Source organism: Vigna radiata, chromosome 5 (genome assembly GCF_000741045.1).
Source record: "Vigna radiata var. radiata cultivar VC1973A chromosome 5, Vradiata_ver6, whole genome shotgun sequence".
In the NCBI taxonomy this organism is placed as follows: domain Eukaryota; kingdom Viridiplantae; phylum Streptophyta; class Magnoliopsida; order Fabales; family Fabaceae; genus Vigna; species Vigna radiata.
The window spans coordinates 528,739-550,612 of record NC_028355.1 but is presented as its reverse complement, the minus strand read 5'-3'; the positions used below and the strand labels follow the sequence as shown (position 1 = coordinate 550,612).

General features: G+C 33.9%; 1 protein-coding gene across 2 annotated transcripts; it reads right to left on the bottom strand.

Annotated features, from left to right (window-relative positions):
• Positions 1 to 1,383: 1,383 nt before the first annotated feature.
• Positions 1,384 to 21,501, bottom strand: LOC106760114 (PH-interacting protein). 2 transcript variants are annotated; one of them, XM_014643544.2, is made up of 25 exons: positions 21,232 to 21,501; positions 20,873 to 20,967; positions 18,584 to 18,931; positions 18,293 to 18,447; positions 16,959 to 17,195; positions 15,001 to 15,110; positions 14,815 to 14,892; positions 14,605 to 14,711; positions 13,953 to 14,047; positions 13,760 to 13,875; positions 12,999 to 13,102; positions 12,839 to 12,916; positions 12,617 to 12,695; positions 12,289 to 12,457; positions 8,819 to 8,889; positions 7,197 to 7,277; positions 7,044 to 7,114; positions 6,350 to 6,446; positions 6,209 to 6,268; positions 5,604 to 5,658; positions 5,080 to 5,480; positions 3,130 to 4,986; positions 2,424 to 2,996; positions 2,282 to 2,340; positions 1,384 to 1,928 (listed from the first exon to the last, which is right to left on the bottom strand). In XM_014643544.2, exons 2-25 carry the CDS (start codon positions 20,917 to 20,919, stop codon positions 1,733 to 1,735), a joined length of 5,244 nt encoding a protein of 1,747 aa, XP_014499030.1. In that variant the 5' UTR covers positions 20,920 to 20,967; positions 21,232 to 21,501; the 3' UTR covers positions 1,384 to 1,732. The 2 variants fall into 2 exon arrangements, with proteins under 2 accessions (XP_014499030.1, XP_014499032.1); XM_014643546.2 differs by lacking the exon at positions 20,873 to 20,967.
• Positions 21,502 to 21,874: the final 373 nt, after the last annotated feature.

The window sequence follows — 21,874 nt, the reverse complement described above, 5'->3', positions numbered from 1 at the left end:
AAGTTAACAAAAATGTACTTTTGGAAACATGATTCTCTATTTTTTAAAATACAATCTGAATAAGAATAACTAAAATTTTAAATTTCATATATTCAAAAACAAGATAATGATTAAACCTCGTTGCAAGAAGTTATATCTTTCTCTTTTGATGCCTATCATCAGTTAACAAAGATGTGATAAAAATTAGAATTAAAACCTACGTTTTTGTTGTAGGGATTAAAATATGTATAAGATAAACACGACATGCAATGTTAAAAGTTTAAACTTCAGTTATTCTACTGAGGATTTAACTTTCAAACAAGTTAGGCTATCAGGTCTCTAAGTTTTCACACACATAATTACATCATTATTTTAACAAAATATGTTTAATTAAGTTTTACATACCTCACATGAATTTTAATATTTTTAATTCAGTTTTTATTTAAAATAGATTATTTGATCGAGTTTTTAAAATAAATTTTATTTTTATCATTTGATTTTGATATTCAATAGTGATATGATAACTTTTCTTTATCTTTTTCATTGGCAATTTATCGATTAACGCCTCTGTTTCTTTTTCTAATGTTTTCAATCTTATCGTTAATTCGTTTATTTTCTTTTTAAGAATAAGTTGATCAACAAAGAAATTGCAAAAAATAAACAAATTTATCAACAGATTAAAGATAAAAAAGACACTAATAACAACTATATTATCTCATGGATAATAAAATCAGTTAATTAGAAATAAGCAACATTTAATATATTTAATAAAATAATTTGTAATATTAAAACATTTAAATTTATGAAATTCATAAAAATATATAGTTTTCTTTACACTCGGAATCTTACACAATTGTAAGCATGTCTTAGCCGAAATGCAATCAAATATAATAAATATTTTTATTTTTAATTTATAGAAAGGATTGATGGACATTTTTCTTCTTGTGTCATTGCATTAATGTTTTTTAATCTAAATGTATTTAACTTATTTAAATACATTATTTAATTAAAATACATACGAAAATAAAAATTTATATAAAAATGTATTGGTAAAAATTGATGTTTAAAATTATAAGATCAATTTTAATTTTTAAATATTCCATCCAGCCTAAACCATTAATTTCTTTTTTAAGGAAACCTAACTTAATAGTTAATTTGGTCGGGTTCAAATTTAGTAGTTATATAACACAAATAAATGTAATTCAATTCAAACTATTTGAACCAAGTAAAAAATTAATGAAACTTAATCCAAATCCATCCATAAACACACATAAGAGATATACTGCTTCTTAAATAAACAAAACTAAATAACATGCAAATTACAAAAAAAAAAATCAATTGTCAAAGACTTGAATAAAATACAAAAGAATATTAGACTGAATGATGAAAAGTTAAGTTTAAAACAAAATTAAACTTACTTCATATCTTCATACTACAATTATCAAAATTGTATCGTATTGGTAGCAAATACCTCAACCTTAGCCACAAATTCTAAATTCGAATTATGCATTTGCTATCAATGTGTTGTCTCTGTACAAACAATGAATGTAGCCGCAGGAATTTTCCACAGCATAATGCTACTTTATCCCGATATTCCTATGTCTATCCTCAGAGGCTAATTGAGAAAGCAAGAAAAAACTAATCCAAGGTACAATTAAAAAATATATATCTACAAAAAATATATGAGGGAAAATAACCAGCTCTTATGCTTTGGACTTAATGCTGGCTGTGGCCCCAGAAAGAAAAGCTGGAGCTATAGAGATGATAATGTTCGTGTGAACCATTCTGATAGGCGTTTGATTTTTGCTGACATCTCAGCATCCTTTTCAAAAAAGGAAGTGGAATTAGCCAGTAAATTTGTCACATCGTGCTGCAGAGCCTCCAAACTACGGTAGTAATTGTTCTTCAGCCTTGACTGCACCAATTCAAGTGATATAGGAACAGGATACCTGCAAATTTAGCAGACATATTTACGATGTGCTTGATTGGAGGAAAATAAAAGAGTGAGAGAGGGGATGGATTTTTTAATTTACTTGTTTGATTCAAAATTTGGATTGGAGGGGAAATTGAGGAATTAAAACCCGAGCTATTTTTGTCTCCCATCCAATAACAGGAATACATTTTTGTAGTTTAACTGGAACAGACTAAATTACACCAAAATCTTAGTTTACTCTGATCTCCTCCTTTACTATTGATAAAATAGCTATAATGATTTATTAGCTATAACCTCGTCACGGTACCAAACAACGTAACATTATCTTACGTTTCACAATTTCGTGCAAAAAGGATATAGATGGATTACCTGTTTATAAATTTGGACTTGCCTGAAATCTTCTTCAATTCATGCACTCCGTAACGATCCTGGATATTAATAAAAGAGAAGTAAATATTTACATCTACCTGCGCACAAACTCAACATTCTATAGGAATGTTTGGACAGATACCTGGACTGTGTTGCCTGACTGCAGTAATTTGGTGAGAGCAGATTGCACTTTATTTCTCATGCTATCATCAATGTGAGGCTGTTCCCATACAGTTTCAGCATCAAAAAGCTCCCAAGGACTATGCAAATGCGTTTCAGTGAGGTCATTTTTGTACCGAACAGTACAGCTCTCCCATGGACTATCTGAAAATTCGGAAGACTTGGCTTTTACGCACAAAATTCGACCATCCCACCAATTACCAGAGGAATTATCCTCACTTCTCCACCAAACCCTGCATTTATCCCTGCGTGTCCAATTTCTTTGCATAGCGGCATCAAACCTAGTTCTTTCAACTAGAAAATCTGGGAAATTAGTAACTTCAGGTAGGGTTAACTTAAAAGATTTCCCATCAACACTTGAATTGGGATCTACGAACTGAAGGGTCATTTTGCAGCAGCTATCACCAGATCCTGCAAGATGGGAATACTCCAGGCTTTGAACTCTACAATATTCTACAGCTCTTATATGTCCCTTGAGTGAATTCCAAGGCCCTGACTCATTTTTACGACAATAATCTATATACTCTTGGTGTCCCTGAAAAACAGATATTTTCATAGGTTAACACGTTGAAGTTTTAAAATTAAAAAAAAAAAAAAAAATCACATGTAAAAGTTTTGAAAATATGCTTCTATCAGATAAATATTATGTGTAAGCTATTATGATTAACCTGTCTCAAATATACAACTTCATCTCCCTGTTGTGGAATATATCTGCATCCTTCTTCATGGGTTGATAACAACAACCATGATACTTTCACATTCGATTGTAGTGATTTCCTTTTATTTACAGGACTATTCTCACGAATATTATAACTAGATCTCCGACTCCTAGTAGACCTCAAACCAACAGTCAATTTTGAGCTAGAACCCCTTTCTTCTTCTGTGAGTTGTCCTCCACTTGTGGAAACATTTTGTGGACTTTTAATAATAGAATCTCCATGATGTCCTTGCAGCACTTTGCAATTATTCTGCTCATAGTTTGGGTCACAAGTATTTGGTTCCAACTCTAAGGAGCCATTGATATGAACAGTCTCATCTGTGCCATTACAGAAGTCTGCTGCGGTGTTGAAATTACTGTTGCTCCCATTTGAAGTAGATTCACCCTGGCCACCACTGTCAGCTAAATTAGTCACAGCCCTATGTGATCTTGACCTTCTATAAACGGCTTTATACATTTTATCTCTTTGTGCTTGTGGTTCTAGCAAATCCTGTGAAGTACTATTCTCTCTAATCTGAGGATCTATTTCATGAGATACATTCTCTCCCAGATTGGATTTATCTCTAGTGTTGTCATCCACAAGCACGTGCTGTTCATTGTTCAAAATAGTATTATCATTAGAGCTACACGCAGTATTCTTTAGCACAGACGATTTTGTTTCATGCTTGGATGGACTTTCAGGATCCCTTGCACCCCTTTTCGACCTTAGTTTTGTTGAAACAGAACAAAAACTAATATTTGGTTCAGGTAGTTGGTCAACCCCACTATAGCTGATTGAAGCAGGAACAGTATCCTGAGGAATCACATATGCAGGAATTAGTGATTCATCTTTGCCCCTGCAATTGCTGGAACCTGCGATCTCTCCTCCATTAACGGTGGGATTAAAAGGCTGTGAGGTGGTAGTATCAGCACAGTTTTCATTAATCTCTGCCAAACTATCAAGCAGACTGTCATCATTTTGGGTTTCAAACTCAGGGGTTGGTGCACTAAAGTTCTTCTCCTCTTTCTCATGCCCACTACTAACATTCTGTTTCTCATCATGATTAGGACATTTTCCAGAGTAAGGATTTTCCTCCGATGGCATAGCTTCTCCCACTCTCAACGGTTTAGATGATCGTGCCCTAACCATTCCCCATTTAATTTTACCCAGCAAATCTACATGGTCTTTCACTTGGCCAAGTTTTGCTTGATCTGTTCTTTCCACTGTAGGGTTACTTGTACTGCCAGAATAATAACTTGAATCCTTAAAACTTGGTCTGTTTTCATTAAAATCAGTAACCTCTGGTATAGTTTTTGATGATGAGCCAGCCAACTCAGCCTGGTAATCAAACTCGTTTGTGGACTTGGATATATCACGAATTGGCAACTTCAGAACCAACCTCCTCTTGTTCATTGAATTCACACGAGTTTCAGTTAACTCCTGAGATTTTGTGTCCTCTGATTCATAATAGGATACTTCTTTTCCCTTGGAATAATTCAATTGATCATTCTGTAAAGTTCCATCAGATTCATCACTGTCAATATTAGACTCTTGCAATGTTGATTCACTGTCTGAAAAATCACCAATCAAACTATCTTCATCTCCATCTCCGTCTGTTGGTGTACCAGTAATTTTAGAAAATAGATGAAGAGCATTGCGTGCAGCAGCCCTTTGAGGCCGGGAAGATTTAGATTTTGAAAATTTCCTTCTTGATATTTTTTGGCCACTTTTTCCCTTCCTACGTCGGCTACTCCCAATGGTATTGTCATCACACTCATCCAAGTTCCTCCTTTTCACACGTCTACCGGAAGAAGTCATAATCTCAGTCTGTACACAAAAAAATATAGAAACCGGAATGATATTAAGTTGTTACAAAATTAACAACCATTGTTTGCTTTACAGTTTTCAATCTGTACTTACCTCAGTCTTCTGTTTTTTCCTCTTTGATCTACGGATGCTTTCCATGTGATTGTCTTCCCCTTCGCTGTTGTCTGTGCTGCACCCTGAATCACCAGAAGCATTGGAGCTTGAACATCCTTTCTCACCCTTAGAAGAGCAATCTTCAGTGACGTTATATTCTGAATCTGCATCATCGCTAAACACCTCAACTTCAGGTTCCCATTCCATAACATCTATAAACTCAGGCAGTGGTTCTGTAACCAAATCCAGGTCTGCCAATGGAAGCATGTGATAATCAGGGTCCAGATTGAAATCAGGACCAACAGCAAGCCTTAGCGATGATGGACGCCATTCAAGGCCTAATGCTCCTAATCTTCTTTGCTGAAATTCACTCTGATAAGGTTCAGGGTATGGTATCATTGCTGAAAGTTTAGCACAATAAATAACCAACAATTAATAAGATTACATGACAGATAAAGAAATGGCTAAGAAATACCACAAGGAAACAGGTATATGTAAATAATAGATCCAAGAAAACAAGTAACCTGAATCACAAAGCAAATCTTGCACATTCCGTCGATACGGGACAATTTGAGTTTCCTGAGTCAAATTTCATTAGTTCTTCAAATTAGAAAGCATGTTATACGATATCGATAAAGCATGCATTAAAACTTAACCCACAATATCAAATAAAGTCATTTTAAACAAAAGGGCCCACCCACTAAAATGCTTCTTATGTGTACCTCTACAAATTTATCATAAGCATAGCCACTGAATGTATGTATCCCCAGATGCATCAGTTAATGTGCCAGTGTGAATTAAATTCTTCACCACACTTTAATAGCTTTACATAAGGCTTTTATATTTTTAAGACTCCAAACTTTTCCCCTTCCGAATTCAAGTCAGATATTTTGAACCCAAATACTCTTTTTAAGCATGAATTCTCCCGTCGTTTAAAATTTTTATTTTGTTAACTTAGGATTAACTTATACATACATACATACATACATATATATATATATATATATATATATATATATATATATATATATATATATATATATCTGAAACACACGTTGTATCTGTACATCTTAGGATCTAACAGATTCATAAATGAAAAGAAAGAGTAGAAAACAAGTAATCAACTAACCTGGTCTAGTACATTCCCGTGGGTGTCTTGAATCAGAGGTCGATAATCACCGAGAAAGAACTGGAAATATTTTGCAGACTGCGTTAGTACCAAAACAGGACTAAAGAAGAGGGAACCATACTAGCATAATAACATATGCACCTGATCATATTTCGCATCTTTTTGGGACTCGCCTTGACCTGTGCTTAATATATATAGTTGACCAACATCATCCGAAAGTATAATTGATGTCCCATCTCTAGGTGATAATAAAATAAATTTCAACAATCAACGAGTTTTTATAAATCAGAAAACTAGAAGATTAAGTCCAACAAATCATGATGTCTTCACCAGTCAATGTTATTTAAATTTATTAGAAAACAGCATTCAGTGCCAGAGGGTGATCTAGCATCGTATTGCAAATTGCAACCTGTATTGATTACAAACAATGGATTCAATTTCAACAGCCACTGATTTAAGTGGGAAAGGCATTGGAAATTCAACAAGTCAATTTTAAGCAAGTCATAAAAATGACATCAAGTATAGGGACCAAAATTTTAATTTACCCAATAATAAATGTATTAAAAAAGATCATGCAAAAGCCACATTCTCAGAAAAATATCTAACTTACATATCATCTTTAAAGTAATTTAATTTTAATGTTGAGGAATTAGAAATGATTTTGAAATCCATATAATAAAGTGTTGTAAACAACAATAGTGTACACAATTCTTTCCATGAGTATCTCAAATTAACAACTGTAAATTATTATGAGAACTTCTTTGAGAAAAAATAAAAATAAAAATATTTATGCAAAATAAAGTTCTGGGCCTAGTTCATTCATTTTTGTACTTACGGAGAAAATTTTCCATCCACCAACTTGAAACGTGATATCTCATATATCTGGATAGGCATGCCCTCCCATATCTATAGTCAGAAAACGTTGAAGTTATTTAAAATATAGAGAAAGGCCTACAGAGAAGTGAGATAAAGGTAATTGATGACTCACGTCCCAAACAATAGTTCTTCCATCATATCCAGCACTCATAGCTATTCGGGGATTGAAAGGATGAACATCCAGAACATATGTCTAAAGTGAAAAGAATCGAAACAAATTAAACCAGATAGACCCAAGAAAAAAAAAAAAAAAACTGTGCATCCAAAATTATGAAGTTTTTTCTTTCAGCAATTATCTTAGGACCAAGAGAAAAAACTTGGCACGTCATAAGATAAAAAAGCATAAACTAAGCAACAGAAGAGGGAACACGAAAGCAGAGGCTAATCAAAGATTGACAATGAAACTCTTCACTTTGATCAAATTCCTCCTGAAGACAAAGTGACTTTCACAAGTACTAAAATCATTCTTGATATTATAAGCTTCAACATCAACAACTTTATTTTATATAATACTAAAAAACTAGTCATCCATGTTTTAACATGTTTGAACCTTGTTACCCTAGTTAACTGATATTCTCCCTTGAAATAGAGTACAGCTTCAGTATACTCTACTTATTTCAAGCCCATTGTAGACATCTGTTGTATCAAGTTTGTTATAGGCATTTTATCAGCTGTTCTTTTACAGCTTTGTTTCTTTTCTTTCTGTATACAAAGAGAACCCTTGTTATTCTGTATGCAACCAACAGCCAGTGTGGTTAGCTAATTCCTAAAGGTCCCATGTGATAGTCATTAGAATATTGTGATATGCGTTCATTGATACATCAAGAATGCACCATATCATTGTTTAACATATTCAGATAAAGGAAATTCCAAAATTGTTTGTTATTTTTCATGTTGGTTAGGTAGGATCACCTTCAGATAGAAGGTCCAGTTCTAGATATTGTCTTCTTATTGATGGAACTTGATTCTTTTGTGGAACAAGACACATCTCGTGTTGAAGTTGCAACACATGACATATATACTTCAACTTGAGAAGGAGTGTAAAAGATATAATTTGATCTTAGTAATAAGAGAAATATGAACAACTGGTAATTAGGGATATTCTCCATTGTTACCCATTATTAGGCTTTCCCTATATTGTACTTTGAATGATTAATAAACAAAGTATTTGCATGTAACAACCCACAATTCACAACAATAGAGAAACTCTTTATAGGACCTATAATGAACTCCGGAAACTGCTCTTAAGAGATCATCCAGCATAGTAAAAGATATTTTTAAAGATAAAATGAAGATATTGTAAAGACATTTCCTAGGTGTTCTAACAGACCTTACATTCATTCTCATTCCCAAAGACTGTAAATGGGTACTTAAAACTTGGTATGAAGAGGCTGGATAAACATGAAATTCAGAAAATATGTCAATAAATATCTTCCAGAGGTGCACACATCCTAACAGTAAGAAAGAAGTTTATGTTTGTATCCAAACTAGTAGAAAACAAATACTTCTACATGTAATCATAAATGAAAAGATCAATCATTTGAAACATTAATCAAATTATACTCTAAATCCTAAGCAACTTCTCAAACACAACACTTGGCATCAGATAACATGCTTGAGTTACATATAACATAAAAAGCCAGAGTCTGCCATCATACATTATATTTACAAAAGAGTAAAATGATATCAAACCAAAGTAAGAAGAGAAACCAAAACCAACAATTAAACACTTACAGATTCAGTATGCCCAGTCAATGAGTGTACTAAGCTTCCATCAGATGCATTCCAAACACAAATTCTGCAATCTGCAAGAATATCATGCAACCAGATAAAATAACAATCTTCTAGCTTCAAATCATGAAAGAAGATACAACGGCTGCAGCATTATCCTGACACTTGCACAAGAGTTGTATGATACCAAGAACAATGCTTAAGTAATTAAGGGTTTGCTTAGTAAAGAAAATGATTTTACATTTTCATCACTTGTCCTATTACTCATAACAAAAGAACCTAGTTGTTTTCAAACATTTGCACGTTAAAGGATGAAAACACCGAAAAGTTGTTTTCACTCTTTCCTCTTCAAATCAAATATTTAAACACAAAAGATAACTTGAAAACAATGTGATGGTTATGAAATCTTTTAATAAAAATATACAGTAAAAAAAGTTTTTTCAAACCAAGCCAGCCCAACTAATCATAAAGTGATTTCAGATACTGAAAAAGGTAAGAACTTGTCCAGTGAAAAGAAAAGGCTAAAGACAACCCTTTAAGCTAGATACATAAAATAAGCAGCTTTATTGAAGCTGTACAACAAATAATTAACAACTACTTTAACACTTCCCCTCAAGGCAGACTCAAAGACTTAGAATGTCTATAAGCTAGTCATTAAAGTTGTTGAATTTAGTAATACGTTCCTTGGCAGTAGTTTCTCCTTAAGAAAATGACAATTGATCTTTGTGTTTGGTTCTCTCGTAAAACACTAAATTAAACCCAATATGAGAGCTGCATGTTTTATCATACTACAACTTCATGTGCTTAACTTCACAAAATTTAAACTCTTAAAGTTGTTTAATCCAAACAACTTCGGAAGAGGACAAAGCCACAAATCTACATTTAGCTTCTGCAAATAGTCAACCTAAATTGTATCACAATACCCTCAGATTTGAGTATTTCCCTTCTCCTCATTCAATAATTCATGTTTTAGAGTCTTTATCAAACATCTTAGAATGCAAATCACAACATTACAATGGTCAATGTGATGATTATGTATGAATAAACTATTGAATAGACTATTAAAAACTCCATCTGCACAAGAAAACCAGGTCTCAGAATAAGGTGATAAATGAGTTTGCTCACCAGCCTTATATATCTCTCTAAATATGGAAAAAGTTTTACCTTGGTCTACTGTTAACTCCTGATTTGGATCCACATGATTATCAATGGGCTTGAAATTTGCCAATAGATTATTTCAAATAGCCAAGGCCTTTAGTTTGAAAATGGTTGAATAAATGCTCTTTTAGTTGAGAAATCTCAATGGCATCATTTATCGCAATTCTTTTTGTGTACTCAACTTTTGGGTTTGGATTTTAGGCAATTGCTTTGCCTCTTCTTTGTATCCTACAAATGCATCAATAAAAGTCCTACAGTGCAAGCATAATACACTATACTTTCTCCATCTCTCCATTGTCTTTGGTAGTCATAGTTGTCGTTCCCATTGCCATTGTATTTCAGTGTGAACCATCTCTAGTGGTTGTTGGTTCAGAACATCTCCGACACGGTGTCTTCCCTATGCTGAAATCACATTAGCTGTTGTCATTAATCTTGTCGGCATCTTTTGATCTTGTTTCTTCCCTTGTCCTCCTAGTCCATTATCAATAGCTTCCACCTAGGGCTTTTCCTCCTCTCCTCAACTCTGTTTGTGATTGTCTTTGAAATGGCTTCTCCCTTTACTGTTACGGAAAAAAACGGAGCTGATTTGACTCGGCACAACCTAACGATGCATCCAATACCAAGGATATTACCCCATGGCCCATGTGAAAGTGCACCAACACTTCCAAGGGAGCTATTTTCTGCAACGGAAAAAAACGGAGCTGATTTGATCACAACAGCAAAGCTCAACTAGGAAAACTGGTTATATTGGTCCACTTCCATGGATTTATGGTTCCTAAGTCAAGGATACCATGATATTGTTAGTAGAATATTAAATGTACTATAGAAGGTTCAAAGCTGTCATCGAACCCTCATCGAAGCTGTCATCAAATCCTCACCAAAGTTGTCATCAGACTCGCACCAAAACTGTCACCGAACCGTAGTTGGAGTTGTTGCCGAACTTTTTCTGGAGTTGCTACCAGATCTTTTTGGCAGAGCTTCCGCCAATGCCATCGTCAAAATTGTCGTTGTCATCGCCGCTACCACCTCTAGAGCTTTTTGTCTTATTGTTCTCTTTTAATTAAGAGAGGGCTAAGGAATTTTTGTTGTTTACTTAAGCATGGTGGCTCCACTAAGCAATGTTAAGCTTGTAACTTTAGAGATACATGAACTACATGTTGAAATTGGAAGTCTCATATCGACTAGAGATAATGTCAATTTATAATATATATATATATATATATGTGTGTGTGTGTGTGTGTGTGTGTGTGTGTGTGTGGATGCAAACCACACCTTACAAGTCATTTTGTAAAGTTGAATTAGGCTTAAAGTCCATGTCTTAACATGGTATCAAAACCATGGGTTAAAGTCTATCTTAGCGAAGTTTATTGTTTGATGGATCTATTGTTCCACCCATTATCGAGACCACTCATTGTGTCTAGTCCCGCGTTTGAGATGTATGTCTCTACATGACGAGACTGTGTTGGAAGTCTCATATTGACTAGAGATAAGACCAATTTACAATATATAAGTAAGTGCAAACTTCACCTTACAAACCAGTTTTATAAGATTGAGTTAGACTTAAAGTGCACTTCTTAACAGTTTGAAATCTCTCATGGAGTCTACCAATAAGTCACCTTCTAGTACTTGCTCTCTTGCCATTATTGGTAAGAAATTATCTTATAGTCTAAGTTGGTGATATTGTTCTTACAAGAAATTATATCACTAGAATTGCACAATTAAAAAACATTTATTCAATCAATTTCAAACCAAAGATCTTGGCTATCTAAAATACTTTCTTGGTATGGAAGTGGTGTAATAAAAAAAATGGTATTATATTTTCACAAAAAAAATATACTCTTGAAATTTTGGAAGAGACATGCTTGGAAAATTGCAAGCCCATTAACAGTCTATGAACTCAAATCAAAAGTTAATGAGACCAAGGAGAGATTTTCTCAAACCCGGAGAGATGTAGGAGATTGATGGGAAACTCATTGATCTCAATATTGTAGTGGATGAACACTGTGGTGAACAGTGCAATATGGGGGATGGCGGCAGACAGCAGCAGAAACTCAACCAAAATAGGAGACAAGATATATGGGGTTCAACCCACTCTAATACCAAGTTGAAGACTAGATTTTGGTGAAAATGCTTTGAGTGAAGAAGCACTCAGCCACATCCCTACTTATAATCATTCAGATTGAAATTACATTTAAGAGCAAAAATTAAACCATGTAGCTATATTGGATAATGATAAGCCATCATACATAAATTTTCCTTTTTAGCTACCTATCCTACATATTAATTCCCTGGGATTAGAAACAAAACCAACTAACCCATAATAGCTGCAAGAACAAAGCGGTTGTCAAGGCTCCAAACAATCATATTTACACCACGTGGAGTTGGTAGAATTCTCTGACGAGGACCACCTCTATGAGGTTGAGGAGGCATAGGTGGAGGTGGAACTCTTAGATGATATGCCCGTGTCCAGCGACCACTTTTTCCCTGAATGGAATAATTTTAACAAATTGAAATATAAAGTAGCACTCACTATCCAATAATAATTAGCTTTGGCAATTTGAATAAAAATGTAGGCCAACAACTCTAACTATCTGTTAAAGAGAAAGATAAAGTGGTTGGAAATTATATTTGATGAAGACTTACATGTGATCTACGAGATCTAGGAATCCATATTATAGCACTCCCATCACGAGAGCAGGTAACTATGTTATCATGATTCAACCTGGAACAAAATATAACATTTCAGATATTAGATCATAGAGAAGGCACAGAAAATTAAAAATATAACATTTCATGTTGTGAAAAGTAAAGAAGGGTGCCAGCAGTTAGATCATTTTAGAAGCTACTTCTAATTCACAAACACACCAGGAATTTTTAAATTTGGGAATATTTTCCTCCTTCCAAGTTTCTGTTGTGCAAAACCGGGATGCAACAGCACAACCACTGCAAAATAAGGAGTGGCAGACATCAGCATGCTAAAATTTCATTTATCAATGATCACAACAAACTTCTGCAACATACTAACCTGAATTGCACATAATTCACATCATTCTCATGGCCAGATAGCACGTCTATCTCATGATTTGGTTGGTCACTGTCATCTGTGCTAAGTTTACAAGCATTCCAAACCTGACAAACCTTTTAGGTTAGCTTAAAAAATTGTGAAGCTGGATATCTTGAACAAAGTTATGTTTGGCTTTCAACATTTTATACTCACCATATAGATGTCATCAATATGTTTCATAACAGATGGATAAATATTATATACCAAAAAGGTTCAAGCACCTCAAAACTATTTTTGGGGTAAATTTCAGGTCCAAAAAAAGCAACCAACTGTATGTATTCTTAGCACTAAAGAAAATGCCCAATGACCATGTCTAGGTGGTCAGAAAATGGTTCAAAGCTAGGCTAGTAACACACAGGCCCTAACAAATGATTGAGAAAGTGGGACGAGGGATCATGTAGCACTAATCAACATGCAGTGATGTTTATCATAAATGGACAATAGAGGCTTGAACAGGGATAGAAAAAGACTTTTACTAATAGAAAAGGAATATCTTCTGATTCTTTGAGGTTATTTTTTCCTCAAACCATCAATTCACAAACTCGCCAGAACATCAACAGAAAGGTTAAAGAACCAAAGTGTAAGAAATAAATACAAATTAGTAGTTTCTAAAAAGCAAATAGAGCCAACATTTACCTTAAGCAGTGAATATTAAAGAGTTATTTATGCATGTCTCTTAACTACAGGTATGCGCTTCCAAACACAGACACACAAATACATACCCTAGCAAGATTGTCAGAGCTACCAGTTACAAAGACAGTTCCATTAGCATTATATGCACAGCAAAAAATCTGATGGCTCTGTGGTACAGTACTTGAAGATGGGCCACTGCTCTTCCCTAAAGCCAATAAGGTATTCCAAATTAGTTCTTTTCACCAATAAATCAATCAATAGTTCACACAAGAATCAACTAACCAATTACAGAATCTGAAGGCCTTGGAATATATAATCTTGGACTTGATTGGGTATACCTTGCATCCCATATCCTACAAGTTCCATCATCAGAGGAACTGCAAAGTAAACAAAATATCATGTTATTTATCAGAAAACCATGAATGTCGAAGGGTGAGGATCATTCACATAAATCATGCCAGAATAATGAATGCAGACAAAAACATGTAGCCTAAAGCTGAAAGGGAAAACTCCAGTGTCATAATCACAAAACATAGCATCAGCAGTTCAAGGCATCACTTGAAGAAATCAAAGAATCATGACAATCAATTGGTGGAACAACCCAACTGACATGGATCATCTCTCAGTACACAATCATTAACAACTAAAATAAAAGGAAAAATAGGTGAGCTTTCATCAAGAATTTGATAAACAAATGAAAGAGACAGTTACGAACTTCACTGTATGCAATAATAGCAGGGTGATATACAGTTCATATAATTGCATTGCATGTCTACTGCACTGAGAAAGCTTGCATGTTATTTCAACAAATTGTAGTTAAATATACATCACACTGAATTGGCACCTTCAATGTTACTGACATGACATAGCATTCACATTTCTGGGAATAAGATTATACTATCAACTCCTTTTTTTTTCTGTGCAGAAAACTTACGATAAAAGCTGGTATACAGCATTTGGTCTGGGACTAAATGCTATGGCTGTAACAGCTCCAGTATGTCCCCGCAATACTGATATTGGCAAGCCATCTGGCAAGCGCCACTATGAAAATGAAATAGTCAAACATAATGTAGCCAAAAAAATGCCTGGGAGAAGGGATAAAAAAAGGAAAACAATAAACTTGCTTAGTAACATGAAATCTTACAACTCGAATGACACAGTCATTTGACGAGGATGCAACTAAAGCATTGTTTGAACTCACAGCCAAATCAGTGATGTCACCCTATTAAATAGAGCATGTAGTTCAATCTATTGGCTAACATACATTAAGGCAATGTATATATCTATACAAACTGAAGGATACATATTTATAGTATAGAAACAGACTCACATCATGTCCACGGCAACTGGCCAAACAATATGCAGTTTCCATTGACCAAACCTTTACAAGTCGATCATCTGAACCAGTAATCACATACCTTCCAGACCGATCAAATATAGCTGTAGAGTATATGTTAAACTAAACTCAGTTGCATGTCAAGAAGCAGAAAGCCTCCAAAAAGACATGAAAAAACCAAATGGAATACCCAAGACTAAGATAGGGCAGAATGAATTCATCCAATCTTGGAATAGATACAGTAATTGAGTTCATTCAAAATGTCCGATATATTTGGAAGGAGGGGAAACAAGAATCTCCAGTGTGTTATTTTAGAGCAGTTTATTATTCATTTTAAGTGTACCCAATAGCCACTGACCCTCTTAAGATTTTCCTGTCCTTTAAAAAAAATCTCTCCTACCCACAAAACATATCTCAGAAACCTAAACACAATAACCACACCTTGTTGTGCATCTGAAGTATTATTTGACAAAAATAGAAACAAGTCATAGACTTGGAGACAAACATGTTAAAAAAAAAAGCAGGACTTTGGAACTTCTCACCTTACCAAATAGAAACAATCGGAGGGTTCTAGAGGATATATCCAAATATGGGATTGATGGGACCATTGTAAAGTATAAGAAAATGTTGGTGGCCAAAGAAACCTATGGATGTTGAAAGTCTCGTATCGTCTAAAGATAAAATCATTTTACAATATATAAGTGGATGCAAACCTCACGTTACGAACAGGTTTTGTAAGATTGAATTAAACTTAAAGTTCACTTCTTAAGATGGTATCAGAGCCATGAATTAGAGTATATCCTAGCGAAGTTTGTTATTTATTGGGTCTATTGTTTCACCCGATATCGAACCACTCATTAAAGTATAATTCCAATGCTCGAGATGTATATGTCTCGGCATGAACGGTGTGTGTTCCCTTGCTGACTAAAGATAAGGTGAGTTTATAGCATATAAGTGGGTATAAATCTCATATTATAAATTGATTTAAAGTCTACCCTATAGGAGCCTTGCTCAAGGAAAGTAGTGTGTGTGCTTGCTACTGTATTTTCCTACATCATTCAATACTCAAGAGGCTAAATTGATTTGTCAAAAATATATAAGCAACTCTACAAGTTGTATTTAATCCAATCCTCCATGAGTGAAAACATAGAGATAGATTGTCATTTTGTTAGAGAAAAGGTTCTTAGGTAGCATTTGCAACAAACTTGGTTCATTTGTCATATATGCTCTAATTTGAAGGGAGTATAAAAGATCTTATTAGATATTTGTAAATAGGAAATCTTGTAATTTGGATACTTTTTAAATTTCCATATTTATTCCTTATTGTCCTTTGACTATAAATAAAGATGGAATGTGTACAAATTCTTGTAATCCCATTTATTCCTGTCAGAATCCTATGATTTATGTTGCAGCTAATATTTCTCTGTACAGTTTTAATTACATAACTAGGAATTAATTGCATTCCACATTTAAGAGGATAATCAGAATGATTAATAGGCTAACAGTATATTTAATATTTATTGTATACGACCAATGATCATGAATTGTAGGAATAGATAATATCCATCTTTCGGTTATTGTGTCTTTGTATTCTATTTAAGAGCAACTGTTCCTCTATCAATGATGTCAAAAACAGTTTTCCTGACATTTATGTATATGTTCTACCAAATCTGAATACAATCCCTAAAACACTGCAGATAATTTAAATCACCTTTACTGCTTTTATGAGATTATTGTTTCCCTTAACTTTTCTCCCCAGTTCAGTTTCTTTACTTTCAAGAGGTGGAAAATGGAGATTTGGTTAATCTTAACCAATGGATGTGTCTACTATAATCACTAAAGGAAAAGGAAAGGACACAAGAACACTTTTCATTTCAACAAGTGTACTACTAAGTTAAACAAATAGGTCTAAATGTATGCTCAAGTGTTTACTACTGTGTAAAATAGCGTACCACAATAAACAGCATTGCGGTGTCCTCTTAACCTCTTGATATTTTTCATTTTTTGCACCATGGTAGAAGGTTTTGCAATGGCATAGCATGCAGAATGTATAGATGGTGCACGGTGATGTCTTGGGAAACCACCCCCGATTTCCCTCAAATTAAGCCCATGAACTTGATTGGCTTTCATATGAGGCCAGCGCATGTGAGGAGGTGGCCGTTTGACTTCTTTCATTTTATCCCTATCATCTGTAGTAGAGAAGCAATATAATCAACAAAGAATTTATAAAGAAATGATAGATACAAATGCAAAAGGAAGAGAAGTTATCTTAAGCTAAACCAAGAATGAAATGGAGGGAAAAAAAGCAAGGTTATCAAATTCGAGAGTTTACGTAAACTCGTGAGAGTCGATTAAACTTGACTCCTAAACTTGTAAAAGTTTACTTTAGATGAAAAAAATTATATAAATTATATCTTAATTCAAATAAGTCTACAAAATTATATAACTTTAAATAAATAAAATTGATAGTTATGTTGTTCATAAAAATAAATATTGTAAAACATAAATACTTGGATTATTGTCATTAATTTTGATGCATTTCATTAAATATATAACTTTGAAGCTCGCAGAATCGTTCCAAATTCGCGATTCTACACGATCCTACCGATTTCACAGTCGATTCTACCGAGTTTATGCAGAAAACGAGTTTACTTCCAAGGTAACTCAAAAGCCATGTCTGGAAACGTAAACTTGTACGAGTTTACGAGTTTACTCGAGAGCTTGATAACTATGGAAAAAAGAACAAAACACATGCAACAGCCAAAGCCAAACACTACCCTATGGCAAAGACACCCCATTAAAAAACCATTAGCAGAAGATAAAGAAGCCAAAAAGAAAAAGAACACAGCACATGTAATGCAGAAGGCAAAGTCAATCTGTCAAGAGATCTACCAAACAGACCCCCCCACATAAAAAGACCAATTGTAGAATATATCAAAGAAGATAGGAGAAATAATCCCAAACGAACTTAAGCAATACACTGTCAATAAAATTTCTAACATCTAACATTTTTTACAACCACATGCACCAAACAACAGCAAATCAAGAACAACCACAAAGCCTTGTGGCACCCAAAATGTCTGAGTTAACAAGCAGTTACTTGTGGAGAATCTTAGGGCAAACCCAATTTTCACCAAAAGCACCAATCAATTTACTACACAGAATAAAACTTTCATTTTTTCCATAATTAACAATCAGTAAATTCATAATTCCAAGTAAGAATTTTCAAACCACCTAAAGTGTGAAAAGTAGATAATGATTTAAAGAAAAAATGAAGAACACGTACAGCTCAGCAGTGAAAATGAACCACTTCCTAAAAGTGTAGGTACATCAGCCGCATTTGGGGCATTTCCAAGATTCATACCCAGTGATGGAATGGTTGTACTTAATAACAATTGCTTTAAAAGCTTTACCAGGTGATCCTTTTCAATATGAGGATACCTGTATAATATTTCATTACAACATCAAAGAAGATATTATAAAAATGAGTGGTGCATAAAGGAGGATACCCATATAATAGTTAATAATTAACTATAAATCACCTAAAAATGATAAGGAGATGGGATACATAAATTACCTCTCCACTAACATATTGTAATTTAAAGGGAATGATAGACCATCATCATCTTTGTCTCCACTACATGCTCCAGTCTTTGAATACCACGCATGATACCTTCTAGGCAAAAGTTCATGCTCAAGAAGCTCATTCCAAAATTGTAAATAAGTTTTATGACATGGCCCGGCTGAAAGAAAGTGCATAATGAGAAAATAAACTTCCCTCAGGTCAATATCCACATCCATGTTATGATTCTGACATGCCGTGTCATGCTCGGCTTTCTTAGGCATCTTACTGGAAAAGGTCAAATGTTTCATATTAATGGGAGGTGCATGACCAGAAGGAGCATACTTCTGCAAAGCCATATTCCTGTAAAGCGCCAGAGGAACAAATAAATACTAATCATATAAATTGTACCTATAATTGAGTAAAATAGGGATAATAATTTAATAAAATAATTAAACATTAGTAGCGTACAGAGAATGATAACATGCAGAGAATGGCCAATATTCTAATTTTGAATTCATTTATAAAGAAAGAATAGGATAAAACATTAGAAGCATTTTCTTTTGCATACTTGTTTCCCATGATTCCACTGTCCCAAGAAAAACAATGATAATTATCAATTTCCATCCTATCATACCTTCACCCCCAAACACAAATTTTAATTTTATCACAAAATTAAGCAGTTAAGCAAGAGACATGACCAAATAGCAGCTAAAACCACCAACCCTGTCTAATACTAACAGCCTTGACAATACAGTTGTAAGATACACACAAGGGCTTCCCAATGTCACCTTAACCCCACAAGCAAAATCCATGAAGTCCAAGTCACAGAAAAAAAGTTGCAATTGCACAAAGGCTTAACACGATATGAATAACATCAGAAAAACAAAAAAAAAAATGTTTAAATGAAAATGCAGTTTATTTATCTTCGTCCCCGAGACAGATAACAATGTCATTCAAAGGAAGGGTTCCTTTGCAGAAGAGAGAGAGTAATCTCCATCAGAGACAAAGACTGCCTTGCTGGAAATGAAAAGTGAACAAATAAAATGGAATATCACAAATAAAATTCAAGACCTTCACAAAGAAGGTAAAGTATGATCCAAATATAAACCAAGTAATCATCTCCTCACAAGTTTGTTGATCTCTTAATCGTTTCAAGCAGGAAGGTGTAATGAAATGAGAGAACAGTGCGAATGAGATCACACTACCCTTACAAACACAGACATGGAGGAAAAAAGATCAAACTAAAGCAGAGTTTGAAGGTTTTGACTAAGTCAGCAGTAACCACCCCAATACTTTAGTACTTTAAAAATCAATTTTATGAGATTGAGTTATGTTTTAACCTACTATCTAATATGATAATGTCTATTCTAACGAAGTTTGTTGAGCCTATCATGTCACTCACTATTAGGCCACTATCACACCATCCATAAATATTCAGTCCCACGCTTAAGATGTCAAGTACTTGGCATGATGGAGTGTGTTGAAAATTCCACATTAAATAGATGAGATCAAATTACAATATCTAAAGGGAAGAAAATTTCCCTTTACAAGTTGTTAGTATAAAGTTGAGCTAGACTTAAATCTAATTTCTAATAAATTGTAAGTGAACTTTTTGTAAAGCCATAAGTAACTCAATCACAGTACAAAGAAGATATTCAGATTCTGTAATCTTTATTTACTTTCAAAGAGATGAACCAGCAAGCACATTCTTCCAATTTGATACTCTAGCATTCCGGTGCCATTTTCCACTCCACATTCATAATTAAGGTTGCACACATCAACCCTCCCCAAACCCCACTAGGTGCCTCATGAGTTGCCCACTTTATCCCTCATCCAGCATACCTTATCTACATTATATGTGGCATATGGAAGTGCTCAACCATCAGAAAACCCTTAATTGTTCAAGCAACACATTGCCTAAAGCTACTAGCCCTTCAAATATTTTAGTTTAAAACAGAAACTTCCACTCCAGTGCATGGTCAGCCATCAAATCCAAAAACATTTGTCAACATAAAACCTATCCAGCGTACACACATAAAAGTCTACACATAGAACCGAGGTAGGTAAGCACACAAGTAATTAATCACCAAAATGCCAGTCCTACATTCACACTCAGAAACTACTCAAATTAAAGCAAATGATCTGCAACATTAGACATTAAATGAAAACAAACATTCTCCGTTTTGCAAAGAAATTCTACCACTTAAATTCAAATTCCATTCAGCATCAATAAAACCGGAGTGTAATTAAAATTCAAAAGGAGAAAACAAAAAAAAAAAAAAAAAAAAAAAAAAACCTTACAGAAGAGTGAGAAGTTCAACCAGAGAAGCACTTTCCAGAACTCTCATCTACACCTCTGAAACCCTGACCCTCCAGAGAATCCATCACACATTCCACTGCACCATTAAAATAAACCCTAAATTCAACGTGACAAAGCTTAAAAACCACACAAACCAACCACAACAGGCAAAAAAAATGGCCAAAAACAACCAATTGAAGAAAATTCAACACACGCCAAAAAAACATCAATCCATGGGAAATCTGATACCAATTTTTTTCAAATTGTAAAAACAAAATAAATAACTTTTATTAAAATCAGTTTCATCATTGGATAGTGTACTTATAAGAATAAATAAACAGGTTATTCTTGGTTGCTATACCTTAAGAGGTTGAAGAAGTGAAATTTGAAAAAGAGTAATGGTGTTCGGGCCAGTCAAATTCCGTAAGACGTGTCGAGTGTGAATCACGCGATACAATGCAAATTAAGATTTCAAAAACAAACTCTGCTGCGTATAGTTTTTTCAGTATCTACCATACAAGTATGATGTGGAGAGGCACAGAAACAGAACGGGGCAAAAGAATGAGAGAGAACAACGAAAGAAAAGAAGGGATTGAATCAAACGATGCGTTTTATGTCTTTCGGTGGCTCTCTCCCATGGCGTAAGAGTATATGTCTCAATAAAATAATAATTTTAGATATTATTTTAATTTCTTAAAATTAAAATTAATTTAATCTTTTTAAGATGTAATTTAAAAAAAGCAAAAGTAATTACGGCTTAACAACACATCAAATTAGATTAAATTTACTGAAAATTTTAAATGTTATTGAAATTATAAATAAATAAATTATAAAACCTAATCTTTTTTTTTAAATTTAGTTTATGTTTGTAGATAGAGTTATTTAGATAAAAAATACACATCAATTACTAATATTTTATTTTATAAAATTAATAAATTAAAAAAATTATACAAAGATCATTGACTTTTTTTTGTTGACAATTGAAAATTCCGTTAATAACTAAC